This window comes from Ceratotherium simum, chromosome 30 (genome assembly GCF_057802395.1).
Source record: "Ceratotherium simum simum isolate JZ-2026a chromosome 30, ASM5780239v1, whole genome shotgun sequence".
NCBI classification, from domain to species: Eukaryota; Metazoa; Chordata; class Mammalia; order Perissodactyla; family Rhinocerotidae; genus Ceratotherium; species Ceratotherium simum.
Window position 1 is genome coordinate 13,060,075 of NC_141929.1, and position 19,195 is coordinate 13,079,269.

General features: G+C 42.9%; 2 protein-coding genes across 2 annotated transcripts; one reads left to right on the forward strand and one right to left on the reverse strand.

Annotated features, from left to right (window-relative positions):
* The first annotated feature begins 231 nt into the window (after positions 1-231).
* DUXB (double homeobox B) lies at positions 232-822 on the forward strand. Its single transcript, XM_087420332.1, has one exon. The coding sequence runs from the start codon at positions 232-234 to the stop codon at positions 820-822; it is 591 nt and encodes a 196-aa protein (XP_087276458.1).
* Positions 823-6,699: 5,877 nt separating this feature from the next.
* TERF2IP (TERF2 interacting protein) lies at positions 6,700-19,135 on the reverse strand. The gene is made up of 3 exons (XM_004437097.3): positions 18,372-19,135; positions 12,441-12,565; positions 6,700-7,938 (listed from the first exon to the last, which is right to left on the reverse strand). Exons 1-3 carry the CDS (start codon positions 19,042-19,044, stop codon positions 7,534-7,536), a joined length of 1,203 nt encoding a protein of 400 aa, XP_004437154.1. The 5' UTR covers positions 19,045-19,135; the 3' UTR covers positions 6,700-7,533.
* Positions 19,136-19,195: the final 60 nt, after the last annotated feature.

The following is a 19,195-nucleotide window of genomic DNA, read 5'->3' on the forward strand; positions in this document are numbered from 1 at the left end:
TATGAGCTCGATGATGTGTTTGTATGTTTATGTATACACGTACATACATACACGCACACACATATATACAGACACATACCTACTGAACACATGAACCAGGATAATTAATTTCACATATATATCCTGAGATTAGGGTCTATATTAATAGCCCCTTTGCTTTACACAGTATGAGAAACGAAGCCAGAATTGCTTATGTCTTATGATGTCTGTGTCTACCTTTTCCTCACATACATGTGGTTTCAGAACCGAAGATCTGTGTACCCTGGGCAGAGCAGAAGTGAGCCCGTGATTTTCTTGGTAGATGGCCCAAATGGGAGACCAGATCTGACAGTTCAGCAGCACCAAATCGACCTGTCCACTCTTCCAGGCAGGTCTTGTCCTTTTCCTTCTTCCAATTCTTTCAGCGGGAACCAAACATTTCTACCTACTCTTCTCCAATCCCGTGTGTCCTTTGTCCCTGGGGTGATCCAAGGACAAAGTGTCATGATGACGCAGCCCATGCAGGCTGTGCAGGGAGGAGAGAATGGTCCCTCTACTTCGACACTTAGAAATTATGTGCCAATACCACCAACTCCGGGAGGAGACCTCTTGGATACCCGGAATCCTTTCTGGCCCCAATACCAAGAAAAATGTCAGGATCATCAAGAACAGACTGACACGGGAGTACTACGGTTGAAGGACTATTCTCAGCCTCATCCTGAGCACAAAACACAACCACCACAGGATCTGGGTCAGGTGAACATATCTTACATTATGCAATGGTGGGATGAGGGCTACCAGGCTCTGCTTGCAGAATGGGATCCTCGAAAAGGGACAGACTGAGACAGACTTGTGGCTGCAGTACACACAGTCAACTGGAGAACCATCTCATCCCCTCAGCCAACTGCACCAGCAATATGTAGAAACCTCAAGCCTTTAGGTCAACTCCTGCCATCAACAGATTTTTAGTAAAAGGTACAAACTTTTTTGAATCCTGATCCACAGGAAGAGGACCCTCCAGGACCCCAAATGTGCCCCAGTGAGGAAGATTTTCAGACTCCTCCACATGCTGCAAAGCTCACCAGGACCAGAGCTTCAGGAGGAAGATGGCATTCTCAGAACGTGGTCCAGGCCTTTCTTTCGATGCAGAATCAGTGCAATTGAAAGGACAACGAACAATGAATTCATCCTGTTTGGGACAAAACTAAGGCAGGGGGAAGGAGAAACCACTTGGAAACCGAAATGGAGGTTTTTTTACTCTGTCTTGTGAGCAATGGTTATCTTCTGTACACACTTCACTGAGTAAAGGATTGTGTCCAAGCTCCATACTGCCTCTGGAAGCACTGTGGGTACTAGGCAGAGGACATGTCTGCTGAATCCTTACGAAAAAAAGTATTTTACTGACAAATATGACCTTCTCCCTGTAATCACCACGTCCTCCACAGTCTGGAAAATCCAGAAACTATAATCTAACCCAGGCAAGAATAGGTGTCCAAAGGGCACATTGGCACCTCTTTCCCTTCTGGCAAACTTGAAATTAGTTTGTCGTGTAGAAAATGAAGGAATGCTTATTTCCTGATGATGTGAGTTCATAAAAGTGAGTTTTTTCCCAAAGCTCTGAGGATTTGAATTGAGAACTAGAAACTACCTCAAGTATCCATCATTAAGGGAATGATCAAATGGATTATAATAAATAGATAATATTGAGTAATCTTCACTTATAAATGTATTTTTACTTTGACTATTTAAAACATACCAAAAAATCACATCATAAACACTGAATACAGTCTAATGATGTTAATGTTTCCAGTTAAGATCTTAGGTTTTTTGTACATATTTACATATATACATATATATCCATAAAATTCCTCATTTTATTATAAATTATATGTTAATCTAAAACCTGGGACAACCATTCTCAGTCTTCTCCCTTCTTTTGAAATGGTAACTTCTAAAAATAGATTTTGGTGTATAAAGGTCTATGTGAGTTTACTTTGGTATAATAAAAATATCTTTGAAAAATAATACTTCTTTGTTCATTTTATCAATTTGCATTCTGTTCTGTCGTATTTGCTTTACTTTACATGTGAAGGTGTCAAAACGAGGTCAGTACACATACACCTAGTTCTACGAAGATACCAGTTTTTTTTTTTTTTTTTTTTTTTAAAGATTTTATTTATTCATTTTTTTCCCCCCAAAGCCCCAGTAGATAGTTGTACGTCATAGGTCCGCATCCTTCTAGTTGCTGTACGTGGGACTCGGCCCCGGGTTGGACGGAGAAGTGGTGCCTCGGGGCGCGCCCGGGATCCGAACCCGGGCCGCCAGCATCAGAGCGCGCGCACTTAACCGCTAAGCCACGGAGCCGGCCCGAAGATACCAGTTTTGCACTAATACAAACAGTTGTGAGGGGGACATCCTTACTGGTGTCTGGATGCATTATGTGGAAGAGTTTCTCTAGGTGTTTATACACTAAAGCACAAGTGCCATAATGTTCCAATATCAATATTTATGGCCAAATTATACTCAGCAGAAGATATTTTCCTAATATGAGCTGTACTTTCATTAATCACCTAGGGAATTAAAATTCACATGCATACATGCACACAACATGCACACACACACACATATTAGTGGCACAAATCTACAAAAAAAGAATCTGATTTAACTATTTGACAGTGTTGATACCATGCACAGACTAGGGGGCTTCAACAACAAAAATTTATTTTCTCACAGTTTTGGAGACTGAAAGTCCAAGATCAAAGTGTCTGCAGGTTTGGTTTCTTCTGAGGTCTCTCTCTTTGCTATGCTGATGGCCATCTTCTCCCTGTGACCTTACATGGTCTTTCCTCTGTGTGCCTCTTTGTGTATCCAAATTTCCTCTTCTTCAGCTTCATTTTCTTAGATTCGAGTGCATTGACTCTGGCTTGGGTTTTGGTTTATACAAGCTACCAAAGGCACTAGATCCACCTCAGTCTAATGGCCTCCTTGTTGAACTATTTTAGCACCTGTAAGAATCTATTTGCAAAAAGTTTCCTCCACCCACTTTAAAAATGTTAGAAAGGGGCAGGCCCAGTGGCATAGTGGTTAAGCTTGCGCGCTCTGCTTTGGTGTCCCGGGGTTCGCAGGTTCGGATCCCAGGCATGGACCCACACACTGTTTATCAAGCTGTGTTGTGGCAGGCGTCCCACATATAAAGTAGAGGAAGGTGGGCACGGATGTTAGCCCAGGGCCAATCTTCCTCAGCAAAAAGAGGAGGATTGGCAACAGATGTTAACTCAGGGCTAATCTTCCGCACCAAAAAAACACAAAAGTTAGAAAATAATTTGATTTACTTACATCTGGACGACAGTTTTAAGTGTGGACGGCACCTATCAATTAAACACACAAACTGCTGGGTAGAACAGTCATCAGCAAGCTTCTCTGCATGGCCCAGATGAGCTCTCCAAATCTTTGGACACAAATGTATGACCTCATGCCTGAGGCAGCCGACAGCGGGGAGTGATGAGCCCAGAAAGCAATCTGATATATTCCCCAGAAAGATCCCAGAGCCAGCAAACTATCAAAACTGAAAGCTGCAGGTAGAAAATCAAAAGAAAGAACTAGGGAAGCCCTCCTGTTGACACACACAACTATACTGGAAGCTGCAGAACGTGAGAGGAAAAGACCAGGAAGACATGAAGAGTAAGTTTCAAGGTAATGATTATTATTGATAGACAAGCATAAATGGCATTCACTATAAGAAAATATGCTCAGGAAGCAAATTAAAAACGCTAAGGAAAGTTACAGGGAAGATGAGACAAGACAGAACTCAAAAAGTTAAGTCCAGATTAACGATAGGGAGATAGCTTCTGGATAGAATGTTCTTGCTCCTGAAGGGGACTAGATTTGTCTGTACAATGGAAGTTTTTAGCAGACTCTAAACTCCCTGACTTTTGTTTGGGTATTCACCCTCCCCTTCCAGGGCACATTCTCAGAGAAGGTTATACAATCTGCAGCCCAAGAAGGACAGATCTTGATTAATCTACATCAATTTCATTTACCCTCCCAGAGAGGGAGCTGGGAAGGGGCATGTGCCATACTTCTGACCAATGAGAAGTCTATGAGGGGTTTCTGAGAAAGGCTGCCCACCAATAAAGGAGACAACTAAGAGGAAATCCTCCCTCTTCTGCTGTTGGAACTATAGCAGTCACCTTTCAACCATAAGGGGAGCAGCCTACACAACAAGGTAAAGATGGCAGAGCAGAAAAACAGAAACAACCCTGAAGCCACTCCACCTCAGGACTTCTTGTCATATATATAAAATATAAATTACCTTATTTTTTAAAGTCCTTTAGGTTAGGTTTTCTGTTACATGCAATTAAATATACATTACTGATATAGGCAGGTGGGCATATGATCCAGCAAACAGCATTAGACCAAAAGCAAGAGAAGATCCGAACAATTCAAGCAGCAGGATAAACTTTCAGAATTCAACTGCACCTGCTTCAAAGGAATAGGGAACAGACGAAAACTGAATACCAAGGGCACAGCCCACGGCTACAGGGAAAGAGGAGACAGAAAGGTATGTTTCTGGCACTAATGAAGTCATACAGGTTATTTAAGGCCTAGAAAATTTCAAAAACTGGAGTACAGGAAAAGGGGAGGAGCAGTGAGGAATGGTGGGGAAGGCCCAGAATTCAAGAGCTAAAAGGAGTAAGAAACGATGTCTCCCAGAGCACAAGCAGAAAAGCAGAGCCAGACTCATGAAGTGGAGAAAAGCAAGCCTGAAGAACAAGAATCTGGCAGTTCAAGGAAAAAGTATCCTGACTTCAGGACTTGAATAGCTGGTCTGTGTGGCAGATGCAGCCATAGCTCAATGTCATTAACCATTAATATTCAACTCATTTTCCTTGCTTAGGTTTGTGCTCCCAAAAATACTTCTGATTATTTGATTCCCCACATATATCTCCCAGCGGGAGAAATGAATGACCAGAGAAATTACAAAACCAGATATCTGAAACTTACCAGTTTATAATGAGCACTGTAGTTGGCATTTATTTTGGTTTAAACATGTCTTCTGAGAGTCTGGTTATAATAAATCATACCCTTTTGCACGTGATTTGACAAAACTGGAATTTCTAGCCCCATAAAGCCAATAGGCTGTGGTAACTTTCCTAAGGTATAGACATCCTAGATGACATCTCCATTTCATATCTAAAGCAATGATTTTCACCCACCCCAGAGTCATATCAGAACAGAGAACACATTTTAAACACATACCCCCCACCCAACCCCTCCCAATCCCCATTTAAGAATTACTACTATAGTGAGCTGTAGTGGTTAAGATTCAGTGCTCTCACTGCCACAGCCTGGGTTCGTTTCCCAGTCAAGGAACCACAACACCTGTCTGTTGACTGTCATACTGTGACAGCTGTGTGTTGCTGTGATGCTGAAAGCTATGCCACCGATATTTCAAATACCAGCAGGGTCACCCATGGTGGACAGGTTTCAGCAGAGCTTCTAGACTAAAACAGACTAGGAAGAAGGACCTGGCCACCCACTTCCAAAAAAATTGGCCATGAACACCCTATGAATAGCAGTGGAGCATTATCTGATACAGCACCAAGTAAGACAATGGCACAAAAAGACTGGGCAGGGTTTTACTCTGCTGTACACAGGGTCCCTAGGAGTCAGAACTGACTCAACAGCACTAACCGTAGTAAGCTATAGTTACTACTGGGAGTGTGTTGCATCCTTCCAACATACTAAGGAGGAAGGAAAGGTTAAGTACTTTGATTTAGGCTGGGTTCCCCCAGAAGCAGACTCTAAAGTAGTTGAGTGTAACTGATGTGATTCCAGGATGCACTAGTAGGGAAGCTGGGATGTGAGACAAGAGAAGGAAGCACAGGGTGCATTCATAAACAGATTACCACTGTGGGTAATTATGCTTAGTTCTGCTGGGGACCTCTAAAAGATGGCATGGAAACCATTAGCCCACTCACGCGGTAACTCAAATATTCAGTTGTGTCATTTCTCTGGTCAGCAAGGAAGCTGGGTATGCATCCTCTAATTCCCATTCACTATTAGTTGAAAGCCGCTCCGAGGGGCATTAATTCACAGCACTGCAAGCAGATGCTAGCAGCAGGACTCCTGTTGGTGGCATGTGTTGGACTGGTGAGTGCCCAGGGGATATGGGTGGGGCAATGACACCTTCTATTACACACCTAATGGCTCCTGATTGGCTTCTCTCCCCTTTGGCTCTCAGCAGTTCACCTTATTTTTTTTTTTTTTTTTTTTTTTTTTTTTTTTTTTTTTTTTAGATTTTATTTATTTTATTTTTTCCCCACAAAGCCCCAGTGGATAGTTGTATGTCGTAGCTGCACATCCTTCTAGTTGCTGTATGTGGGACTCAGCCTCAGGATGAACGGAGAAGCGGTGCCTCGATGCGCACCCGGGATCCGAACCCGGGCCACCAGCATCGCAGCGCACGCACTTAACCACCAAGCCACAGGGCCGGCCCTGTAAGCAGTTCACCTTATTTTGCCAACTTTCACAGTCCTTGACACAGATCTTCTCTTTGCTCCATCTAGAAGATCTAGCATCTTTCTAATGGCCTATTAGTTCTAAAATGGAACCACTTTACTGGTTCTAATTAATAAGAACCAGAAATGTTGGTTCCTTTATGGATTTTATACATAAAAGGTTGTGTGAATACAATCAAAGAAAACACTTGTTAGAAACTCAAATACAAAGTTCTATTTATTTTCAATAATGAAAGCAACACAACAAAGAGGAATTAAATCCACTAATGTTTAAATCTAACACGGTCTTTAGCACAAAACTATCCTCGATAAATAAAAACACATTACTAGTAACCAAGTAGAACTGTTCTTCAGACTCTCTAGGGTTTGTGTATTTTAAACAAACTGGGTGGTAAGTAAAGAAACACATGCTAGAGACATGACTGACAAGGACTCGAAGAAAAAAAAACAGGCAAAAGCAGGGTCCCCAAATATTAAGGTAACAAAGGGAATATGAAGTTTTCAAAGCAGTCTAGAAATCAGAGCTCAATAGGGGATACCAGGGTTTGGGATAGTTCAAGGCCTTGTGATGAAATCTTTCCGTATGTCTAGATTCTTGATTTGGAATCTATCACAATCTAGAGGAGCTGCTGCCAAAAGATAGGAGGCTCTTTATTCATGCTGCCTGAAAAGATCTGCCTCCTAATTTTCCTCCTTTGACTTTGTCACTAGCTCCTGTCACCAATATAGCAAGGGTTCCATTCCAGAAAAAGATTACTACTATGTAGACCAAGCTCTCTCTAGTTTAGATTTTCCTTTCATAAACACACTGATACTGCCAAGGACAGCTCTAAATATATCCAATTTCCTTTATTTTTATCCTCCTACACAACTCTGCTTGGCTACAAAATCTAGGACTCAAAGAGCAATGACAATATTGGTCAAAAGACAAGTGTCAGTTCCAATGTAAGAATCTCTAAAGTTCAACAGTCACAAATCTTTTTTTAACCATCTACTCTGCCACACCCTTTTTCTTTGCACATTATCTTGCCAATTATTTCTTCCGGAATTCAATCCTTCGAGCTACATTCTGAGCACCAAATTTTTTGACCAGTGCATCTCGGGCAGCCTCATCATCTTTTTGTAAATCTAAGTCATCCTGTCGGGACCAAATGGGATACCCATCAGCCCTCTGACCAGACTCTAAAAACGAGCAAGTAGCCTCCAGCTCACCACTATTTTTTAGGAAGGCCTGTGTAACTGTTGACAGATCCAAGTTAAACTTTTCCATTAACTGCCGGATGATCTTAATGGCAGCTCCCACCTCTGATGGAGAAACTTTTGCTTCTTCTTCTTCCTCCTCCTCCTCATCAGGCTGTGTTTCTGAGTCTTCCTCGGGTGTGGGTGGATCATCATCACACATTGTTATGTGTATTTCAAAATCAGGGCTCTCATCCACCTAGAGAAAATGATGAATACAACCACTTCCTAATTATCAAGTCACAAACACTTACTCTTGCAATATCTAGTCTCTCCCAACTACTGCCTCCTTACCCTTTCCACCCTAATCACACTGGACATCCTTCAGTTCCTCTAACATGCTATGTTCCTTCTTACATTTACTCATGTTGGATGCGTGTATATATATGTATGTATATGACGGGGTACGGGGGAGTGTGTGTATAGGTGGGGGGTATATAAGTGTGTGTGCATATGTGTCTACATATGCATAATTACCTATGGTATTCCAACAGAACATGAGAAGCTACACTGAATATAAAAAAAATGTGTATATGCACACACATGTACATTAGATTATTTGTTAAAAGTCTGACTTCACTCTCAGACTGTAAGTTCAGTAAAGGCAGGACTTGTATCTGTTTTACTCATCACTACATCCCCAGTGTCTACCAATGCCTTCACATAATAAAAAACATTGCTGTATGAATATATTAGGGCCTCCAAGCTATACTACATTTAGGCACATTAAAAAGCATGTTATGTGAGACGAGACCTATGTGGGCCATGTTTGAGAGTTGTTGAGAGCATTTGAAAGTTTATGGAAAATGAACCAAATATCAAAAAATAAAACAAAACTCAGATTACAAAAAGCAATAGTCCCTGAATTCTGCCAAGTCCTGTGTATTCCTTCACTCATCAATTACAGAAACTTTATTTTCCTGTTTTAGACTGAGGCTTAACCATTTTTGTGTTAGTAAGAAAAGTTAATTTACAATATCCTTTTTCTTGAAGAAGATATGCACATATAATTTAGATTTTTTTCAATTATGCATTATTTTACGCCTCCTGCCTCTCTCTATAACTATAATTAAATATGGGATCCCAACAGAGTATTAGAAGCTGGACTGAATATGGAAGAGCTAAAAATTTCCAAAAAAGATCTAAGTACGGGCATACCTCGTTTTGTTGCACTTAGCTTTACTGCGTGTTGCAGATATTATGTTTTTTTACACACTGAAGGTTTGTGACAACCCTGTGTCAAGCAAGTTTATCAGCATCATTTTTCCAATGGCATCTGCTCACTCCATGTCTCTGTATCACATTTTGGTAATTCTCGCAATATTTCAAACATTTTCATTATTACTATATTTGTTATGGTGATTTGCGATCAGTGATCTTTGATGTCACCATTGTAATTGTTTTGGGGTGCCATGAACCACGTCCATATAAGATGGCAAACTTAATTGATAAATGTTGTGTATGGTCTGACTGCTCCACTGAATGGCCGTTCCCCCATTTCTCTCTCTCTCCTCAGGCCTCCCTATTCCCTGAGAAACAACAATGTTAAAATTAGGCCAATTAATAACCCTACAATGGCCTCTAAGTGTTCAAGTGAAAGGAAGAGTTGTATGTCTCTCATTTTAAATCAAAAGCTAGAAATGATTAAGCCGAGTGAAGAAGGCATGTCGAAAGCCAAGACAGGTTAAAGCTAGGCCTCTTGTACCGGTTAGCCAAGTGAATGCAAAGGAAGAGTTCTTGAAGGAAATTAAAAGTGCTACTCCAGGGGCCGGCCTGGTGGCATAGCGGTTAAGTTTGTGCACTCCGCTTCAGCTGCCTGGGGTTTGCAGATTCAGATCCCGGGCGCAGACCGACACACTGCTTGTCAAGCCATGCCATGGCAGCATCCCATATAAAGTAGAGGAAGATGGGCATGGATGTGAGCCCAGGGCCAATCTTCCTCAGCAAAAGTGCTACTCCAGTGAACACACAAATGAGAAGAGAGTGAAACAGCCTCATTACTAATATGGAGAAAGCTTTTAATGGTCTGGATAGGTCAAACCAGCCACAACATTCCTTTAAGCCAAAGCCTAATCCAGAGCAAAGCCCTAACTCTCTTCAATTCTATGAAGGCTAAGAGAGGTGAGGAAGCTGCAGAAGAAAAGTCCAAAGCTAGCAGAAGTTGGTTCATGAGGTTTAAAGCAAGAAGCCATCTCCATAACATAGAAGTGCAAGGTGAAGCAGCAAATGCTGATATAGAAGCTACAGCAAATTATCCAGATAATTAACGAAGTTAGCTACACTACACAACGGATTTTCAGCATAGACAAAACAGCCTTATATTGGGAGAAGATATCATCTAGGACTTTCACAGCTAGAGAGAAATCAATGCCTGGCTTCAAAAGACAGGGTGACTCTCTTGTTAGGGGCTAATGCAGCTGGTGACTTTAAGTTGAAGCTAATGCTCACTTACTATTCTGAAAATTCTAGGGCCCTTAACAATTACTACACTAAATCTACTCTGCCTGTGCTCTACAATAGAACAACAAAGTCTGGATGACAGCACATCTATTTACAATATGGTTGACTATATATTTTAAGGCCACTAATGAGAACTACTGCTCAGAAAAAAAGATTCCTGGGCCGGCCCATGGCTTAGCAGTTAAGTGTGCGCGCTCCACTACTGGCGGCCCGGGGTTCGGATCCTGGGTGCGCACCAACGCACCACTTCTCCGGCCACGCTGAGGCCGCGTCCCACATACAGCAACTAGAAGGATGTGCAAGTATGACATACAACTATCTACTGGGGCTTTGGGGGGAAAAAAAAAAAAAGGAGGAGGATTGGCAACAGATGTTAGCTCAGAACCGGTCTTCCTCAGCAAAAAGGAGGATTAGCATGGATGTTAGCTCAGGGCTGATCTTCCTCACAAAAAAAAAAAAAAGAAGAAGAAGAAAAAAGGTTCCTTTCAAAATATTACTGCTCATTGACAATGCACCTGGTCACCCAAGAGCTCTAACGGAGATGTACAACCAGATTAATGTTGTTTTCATGCCTGCTAACACAACATCCATTCTGCAGCCCGTGGATCAAGGAGTAATTATGACTTTCAAGCTTTATTATTTAAGAAAAACATTTTGTAAAGCTATAGCTGCACAGACAGTGATTCCTCTGATGGATATGGGCAAAGTAAACTGAAAACCTTCTGGAAAGGATTCACCATTCTAGATGCCATTAAGAACATTTGATTCATGAGAAGAGGTCAAAATATCAACATTAACAGGCGTTTAGAGAAGCTGATTCCAACCCTCATGGATGACTTCGAGGGGTTCAAGACTTCAGTGGAGGAAGTAACTGCAGATGTGGTAGAAGCAGCAAGAGAACTAGAATTAGAAGTAGAGCCTGAAGATGTGACTGAATTGCTGTCATCTCATGTTAAAACTTTAACAGATGAGGAGTTGCTTCTTACGGATGGGCAAAGAAAGTGGTTTCTTGAGATGGAATCTACTCCTGTTGAAGATGTTGAAAATGACAACAAAGGATTTAGAATATTACATAAATTTAGTTGTTAAAGCAGCAGCAGAGTTTGAGAGGACTGACTCCAATTTTGAAAGAAGTTCTACTGTGGGTAAAATGCTATCAAACAGCATCACATGCTACAAAGAAATCATTCATGAAAGGAAGAGTCAATCAATGTGGCAAACTTCACTGCTGTCTTATTTTAAGAAACTGCCACAGCCACCCCAACTTTCAGCAACCACCACCCTGATCAGCCAGCAGCCAACAACATGGAGGCAAAACCCTCCACCAGCAAAACAATTACAACTTGCTGAAGGCTCAGATGATGGTTAGCATTTTTTAGCAAAAGTATTTTTTAATTAACATGTGGATTGTTTTTTTAGACATAATGCTATTGTACACTTAATCGACTACAGTATAGTGTAAACATAACTTTTATATGCACTGGGAAACGAAGATACGCATGATTCACTTTATTGTAATAGTCACTTTATTGTGGTAGCCTGGAACTGAACCTGCAATATCTCCGAGGGATGCCTGTACACCAAAAGCTAAACTTGCTTGATAAAAAAAATTAAACTCTTTTAAAAAATTATATTTATTTTCCTGAGCATTTTAAAAATGCTTTTAAAAGAAAAATCCATAGTCTTAACTTTGAAAAAATTATACTGAGATCCAAGTACTCAAAATGGGATGCTTTATACTGTTTAAAAATAATTCCCCCCAATTTTTCTCCATCTCTCCCCCTCAAGTTGTCCTACCAAAAACTAAAAGCTGTACGCCTAGAACCTAGGATCAGCCCCACTTTCCATTTTCCTCCTCCATCTTGAATTTCTCTTACCTTTCTGGGCCTCGGGTGTATGAAAAGGTAGATGGGATGACCAATTTCAAAGGAGAGGTGTAGAGATAGGGAAAAAATATGAGTTAAATCTAAATAAAATCTTTAAAAAAAAAAAAAGGGCCGGCCCCGTGGCTTAGCAGTTAAGTGCACGCGCTCCGCCGCTGGCGGCCTGGGTTCAGATCCCGGGCGCACACCAACACACCGCTTCTCCGGCCATGCTGAGGCCGCGTCCCACATACAGCAACTAGAAGGATGTGCAGCTATGACATACAACTATCTACTGGGGCTTTGGGGGGAAAATAAATAAATAAAGTCTTTAAAAAAATATATATATATATATATGAGTTAAATCTAGTTAGCATACCGCGATCTCCTCAAACTCTTGAGTGGCTTCTACAAGCATCTTTTTGACTGCTTCTTCATTCTCCTGGATCTCTTCCTTTACAAATTCTTCTTCAGGCAAGTCTGGAGTTCTCTTATTCTGTGGTTCTATTAAAGAGAAGAATAGCATCAGATTAGAAATAGCCTCTTTTGCAGAAACCAAAAACATAGTACATGCTCTGTGAGCTCTAGGCCAAAAGTGAACCTGCACTTTTCTTTTCTACTAGAAGACATCTGTTTTGATCAGGATAAGAAAAACATAAGACATGCATGTTCAACAATTTCTACTCTTGATTCTGGAAAGTTGTACTATCCAAATGGTGATAATTTCCCCAGGTTCTGATATGTAAAATAAAAATACTCTTCAAGTTTAACTCATTTTTTGCTTTGTATTTATGGATTTTGGAAATTAACAACACTGTGCCAGAAATTGGGTTCTCTGGGAAGCAGATTCTGAGATGGAGATTAACATATAAGGTGTTTATTAGGGAGTGCTCCTGGGAAAACACTTGTTGAAGAAAAGAAACCAAGAGTGGGCAGAGAGAGAAGCTGAGCTGTGAAAGAGTTCCAACAAGGCCTCAGCTGAAACCAGGGGGAGGTCTGGAGCTAGGAAGGCCTTCAGAGTTGACTGAGTTGGAGCGAGGGAGCCAGGATGTTATAACCACACTGATCAGTCACTGGATGCTAGCCACACTAAGATGACAGGACTTTGGGCAAGGTAGCTCTGGGAGGTACACCACAATCCACCATATACTATCTACAGAAAGGAGGGACTCCTAAAGCTAAACATCCTCCTGTTTCTCTTTTACTCTTTCTTCTCTAAGGATTTAACTCTGTTCTCTTTTCCACTTAACAAAAACTGACTATTAAGGGGCAGCACGAGGGAGCTTTTTGTGATGCAACTGTTCTGTATCCTGATTTTGGTGGTGGTTACACAAATCTGTGTGTGTTAAAACACAAACTGGAAAACAGTATAGTGGTTCCTCAAAATATTAAACATAAAATTACTATATGATCCAGCAATTCCACTTCTGAGTATATACTCAAAAGAAATGAAGGCAGGGTCTCAAACAGATATTAGTATACCTATATTCATAGCAGCATTATTGACAATAGCCAAGATATGGAAACAACCTAAGTGTCCATCGATGGATGAATGGATTAAAAAAATGTATATACATACAGTACAATACTATTCAGGCTTAAAAAAGAATGAAATTCTCACACATGCTACAACATGGATGAATCTTAAAGACAGTACGCTAGGTGAAATCAGCCAGACACAAAACGACAAATAGTGTATGATTCCACTTACATGAGGTACCTAGAGAGATCAAATTCATAAAGATAGAAAGTAGAATGCTGGCTGCCAGGGGTTACAGGAGGGAGGAATGGGGAGTTACTGTTTAATGGTTACAGAGTTTGTTTTGTTTTTTTTGTGAGGAAGATCTTCCCTGTGCTAACATCTGCCAATCCTCCTCTTTTTTTGCTGAAGAAGACTGGCCCTGGGCTCACATACATGCACATCTTCCTCCACTTTATATGGGAGGCCGCCACAGCGTGGCTTGCCAAGCAGTGCTTCAGTGCGCGCCCGGGATGTGAACCGGCGAACCCCAGGCTGCCACAGCGGAGTGCACGAGCACTTAACCACTTGCGCCACCGGGCCAGCCCCGAGAGTTTCAGTTTGGAAGATGAAAAAGTTCTGGAGATGGATGGTGGTGACGGTTGCGTGACAATGTGAATGTACTTTATGCCAACGAACCGAAACAGTTAAAATGGCAAATTTTATGTAATGTATATTTTACAATAAAAAAAATAAATTTTAAAAAACACACATGGGGGCCGGCCCAGTGGCACAAGCAGTTAAGTGCACGCGCGCCACTGCGGCAGCCCAGGGTTCACCGGTTCGGATCCCAGGCGCGCACCAACGCACTACTTTTCGAGCCATGCTGTGGTGGCGTCCCATATAAAGTAGAGGAAGAGGGGCACGGATGTTAGCTCAGGGCCAATCTTCCTCAGAAAAAAGAGGAGGATTGGCATCAGATGTTAGCTAAGGGCTGATCTTCCTCACAAAAAAATAAATAAATAAATGTACACCAAAATAAGTCAATTTTATTTTATATAAATTTTTTAAATAGTAATTAAAAAAAGAAGCCTTATCTTTTAGATACATGTTGAAATAGATAAAATAGTATGATGCCTGGCATTTGCTTCAAAATAATCCCAGAAGTCAGGATGAAAGGTATAGATGAAAAAATTGGCCATGAACTATAATCAGGTGAAGTTGGGTGACGGGTACAAGCAGTACAGTTCATTATACTTTTCTCTCTCCTTTTGTAAATGTTCGAAATTTTCTATAATAAAAAGTAAACAAATATGGTTCATTCACATAATGGAACACAATGCAATCAATGAGAAAAGAATGAGGCAAGCAATGCGCAGACACACACGGACTTGAAGATCTATTAAGTTTAAAAAAAAAAGCAGGGGCTGGCCCCATGGCGTAGCGGTTAGGCGCACGCGCTCCACTGCTGGTGGCCCGGGTTCGGATTCTGGGCGTGCACCAAGGCACCACCTGTCAGGCCATGCTGTGGCGGCGTCCCACATAAAGTGGAGGAAGATGGGCACAGGTGTTAGCCCAGGGCCAGTCTTCCTCAGCAAAAAGAGGAGGATTGGCATGGATGTTGGCTCAGGGCTGATCTTCCTCACACAAAAAAAAAAGAAAGAAAATGTACTTGGAGGGGCCAGCCGTCAGCGCAGCGGTTAAGTTCTCGAATTCCCCTTCCAGGCCCCGGGATTTGCTGGTTCGGATCCTGGGGGCGGACCTACTCACCGCTCATCAAGCCATGCTGAGGCCGTGTCCCACAGAGAAGAGCTACAACTCTACAACTATGATACACAACTATGTACTGGGGCTTTGGGGAGAAAAAAGAAAAAAAGAGGAAGATTGGCAACAGATGTTAGTGCAGGGCCAATCTTCCTCAAAAAAAATAAAAAGCAAACTGCAGAACAAACTGATATCTAGTTTGCTAATTTTACTATGAGCAAAAAGGACACAGAGAAGGGACAATAACAGAAGCTGCCTCTGGAAGAGGAACCAGGGGAAGGGGTATGTAGCAAGGAGACCTCGTTTTTACTATGTACCCTTTTGTAGTCTGGGTATATCTGTAGAATAAATTCCTAGAAACAACATAGCCATGTTTAAGAGGAGATGCATTTTAAATGTTGTTAGATGTTGTCAAAATGCCCTCCAAAGAAACCGTACCAATTTTCTTCTATTAATAATGTAGGAGGCCGGCCCTGTGGCTTGGTGGTTAAGTGCGCGCGCTGCAATGCTGGTGGCCCGGGTTCGGATCCCGGGTGCGCATCGAGGCACCACTTCTCCATCCATCCTGAGGCCGAGTCCCACATACAGCAACTAGAAGGATGTGCAGCTATGACATACAACTATCTACTGGGGCTTTGGGGGGAAAAAATAAAATAAATAAAATATTTAAAAAAAATAAAAATAAAAAATAATGTAGGAGTATACCCGTGTTTCATATACCTCACTATCACCCATTCTGTTCATTTTTGCCAATCTGATAGATAAAACATGACATTTCCTTGCTCTGATTTACTTTTCTAAAATACACCACCACATACACTTTATTATTTCACAGTTTCCACAGGTCAGAAGTCCAGGCAAGGCTTATACTTGTCCTCTGCTCAAGGTCTAATTTACTCTTATGTAACCACAATATTTCTGCATTTCTTTATTGGCCATTTATTTATTTCCTTTTCTGGAAATTTCTTGTTCCATTTCCTTTGCTCATTTTTTTTGTGTGTGTGAGGAAGATCAGCCCTGAGCTAACATCCATGCTAATCTTCCTCTTTTTGCTGAGGAAGACCGGCTCTGAGCTAACATCTATTGCCAATCCTCCTCCTTTTTTTTTTTTGTTTTTCCCCAAAGCCCCAGTAGATAGTTGTATGTCATAGTTGCACATCCTTCTAGTCGCTGTATGTGGGATGCGGCCTCGGCATGGCCAGAGAAGCAGTGCGTCGGTGACCGCACGGGAGCCGAACCCGGGCTGCCAGTAGTGGAGCACGCGCACTTAACCGCTAAGCCACGGGGCCGGCCCTCCTTTGCTCATTTTTCTACTACTTTTTCTTTTACTTACTAACTTCTGCACCCTCTTTGGCCATTAAGGAAACTAACTCTGCAATGTATTGGGAATATTCTTCTAGTTTGCCCTGACTTTATCTATCATGAGAAGTTTTTAATTTTAAGTAATTAAATATATAAGGCTTTTTCTTAGTCTTCTTGGTTTCAGGACTATCACCATGCTAATTAACACAGTCATGCATAAGGACAGGTATACACTCTGAGAAATGCATTGTTCGGTGATTTCGTGGTGGTTCAAACATCACAGAGTGTACTCAGACAAACCTGGATGGTACAGCCTACTACACACCTGGGCTATACGGTACTAATCTTCTGGGACCACCATCATATACACAGTCCGTTGTTGACTAAAATATGGTTATGTGGCACATGACTGTATTAAAAAGTATACTCATCCATGTTTTCCCTTAGTCATTTTAGAATTTTAAATTTTACATTTAAATACCTGATCATCAAAACATTACTTGGAGTAGGGTGAATCCAGCTTAATTTTGTCTCAAGTTCCAAATGGCTTGCCAGTAGTTCCAACACTACTGATTTAAACGCAAGGCCCTACATGATCTACCTTACCCATCCACACAGCCCTGTCCTCTCTCCTAAAATTCTCCCTCTTGCTTACTCCATTCCAGCCACACTGGTCTCTTTGTTGCTCCAAGAACACCAGCCATATTCCCACTTCAGGGCCTTTGCACTTAATATTCCCTCTTCCTGGAACACTTCCTCAGATAACCAACCACCTGGCTGGCTCTTTCATTTCCTTTAGTCTCTGCTCAAACATCAGCTTATGTAGTGACCTTCCCTTATCACCCTGTAGAAAACAACCTGCTCCCCAGCCCTTACCCTGATTTATTTTTCTCTATAGCACTTACCACTGCCCAGCTAGCATGTTAAGCTCCATGACCACAGGGACTTTTATTTATTGTTATAGCCCAGCAGGATAACAGTGTCTGGCACTCAAATATCTGTTGAACGAATGAATCTGAAATGTCACTTTTACCAAAAACAACATTCCTACTAAGCATACCGAACAGGAGAAATAGATTTACCTCCCCAGACTTCAACTGTTACATGGAATGGCCACATAAGGAAAGAAAATAGAAGGGCGGGGAGGGCACACCTCTTTAAACAAAGGCTCCATAGGTTAAGCCGTCTATACCCGTTAGATCAAAATTAAAGCATCTTAACAGCTTTGCGCCCTGTCCTAAACCACACCTGAATCCCAACATTCAATTCAACTGCGTTCAAAATTCCCTTTCCCTGAACAAGACCTGGAAGAGACTTCCAATGAACGAGAACCTTCTCACGTGAATACGCATTCAGTTAAGCCAAAACATGCAACTGAACTGGTCTGGCACGCCTTTAAAACGGTTTATACTGAATCTGCCTGAACACAGAAGAAATATTTTTTTTAAAAAGGAATCTGAAATCTCTCTGAAAATATACACAAGAAGCTGGTTAACACGGTGCCTCTGGAGAAGAAAACCAGGTGAGCAGGAAAGGGGAATTTTGTATACACTCTTTTTGTACCTTTTGAATATCGAACCATGTCAATATCCCAGGTATTGGAAACGTAAACTACACTTGAAAAGAAATTAGAAAATGGTGCAATTTTTCCCGGATGTCGGGGGGGAGGGGCCGGGCGATGCTACCAAAGATGCCAAAATGGACGTCTGACAGAAAGAGGGGAGGAGCCCCCGCCCCACCACAGGTGTCGGCGGAGGGCCCCCGCGGCCGCAGCAGCAGCCTCACCCCCGCTGTCGGCGGCCTCGGGGTCTTGCTCGGCCTTCCGCTTGAGTTTCTGGGAGGAGGGGCTCACGGGGGCGTCCCCCAGCAGGTACTTATGCTCCTGGCCCCGCAGGCGCTTGAGGTAGCGGTCCTTCAGGGACTGCCACGAGTGCTGGGTGAGCGCGCTCTTCTCCAGCGCTTTCCACAGCGCGTTGCCGGTGACGGAGCTGGGCGAGCGGGCGTTTTCCTTCACGTATGTCAAGATGGCCAAGTCGTCCGAGTCCGTGAACACGATCCGGCCCGTGTGCGGCTGCGGCTCGGGCTCCGGGCCGGGGGCGGCGCCCTCGGCCCCGGGCTTCGTCTCTGGAGCTTGGTCGGCCGCAGGGGCTGGGCCCAGCCGGTAGGGCTCCAGCTCGAGCCTCTCGTTGCGCTCCACGCAGTCCAGGATGTACTGCGTGGAGATGAAGTCGCCCGAGGCCTCGGCCAGCGCCTCCCCGGGCTGGGCCAGCAGCACGGCCCCGGGCTCCTGCACCCGGCACAGGGTGCCGCCGCCGTGCAGGATGAGCGTCGAGAGCCGGCGCTTCGCCGGGCTGGGACGCACGTAGAAGGACATGGAGCTGCCGTCCTCCCTCACGAACAGAGTCGAGGAATGGGTGGGCCCGTTGGGGTCTTTGCCCAAATCCATAGCCTCCGCCATAGCTGACGCGAGCACCAAAAGAGCCGCCCCCTAAGGAGCGTGTGGCGCACACAACACAACACTAACACTGCGAGCGCGCCCGACGCGGCGGCCCTGAGGTTTCGCAGTGCGCCTGCGCGGCGTCAGGGCACGAAGAGTTCCCAGCCCCTCG

What these genes read in the sequence shown, in the direction of transcription:
- TERF2IP (XM_004437097.3), bottom strand. Translation starts at nt 19,044, where the DNA reads ATGGCGGAGGCTATGGATTTGGGCAAAGACCCCAACGGGCCCACCCAT. An exon ending in CGAGGCCGCCGACAGCGGGG is followed by an intron (nt 12,566 to 18,371) that starts GTGAGGCTGCTG and finishes TCTCTTTAATAG; the next exon opens with AACCACAGAATAAGAGAACT. An exon ending in AAGAGTTTGAGGAGATCGCG is followed by an intron (nt 7,939 to 12,440) that starts GTATGCTAACTA and finishes CATTTTCTCTAG; the next exon opens with GTGGATGAGAGCCCTGATTT.
- DUXB (XM_087420332.1), top strand. Translation starts at nt 232, where the DNA reads ATGTGGTTTCAGAACCGAAGATCTGTGTACCCTGGGCAGAGCAGAAGT.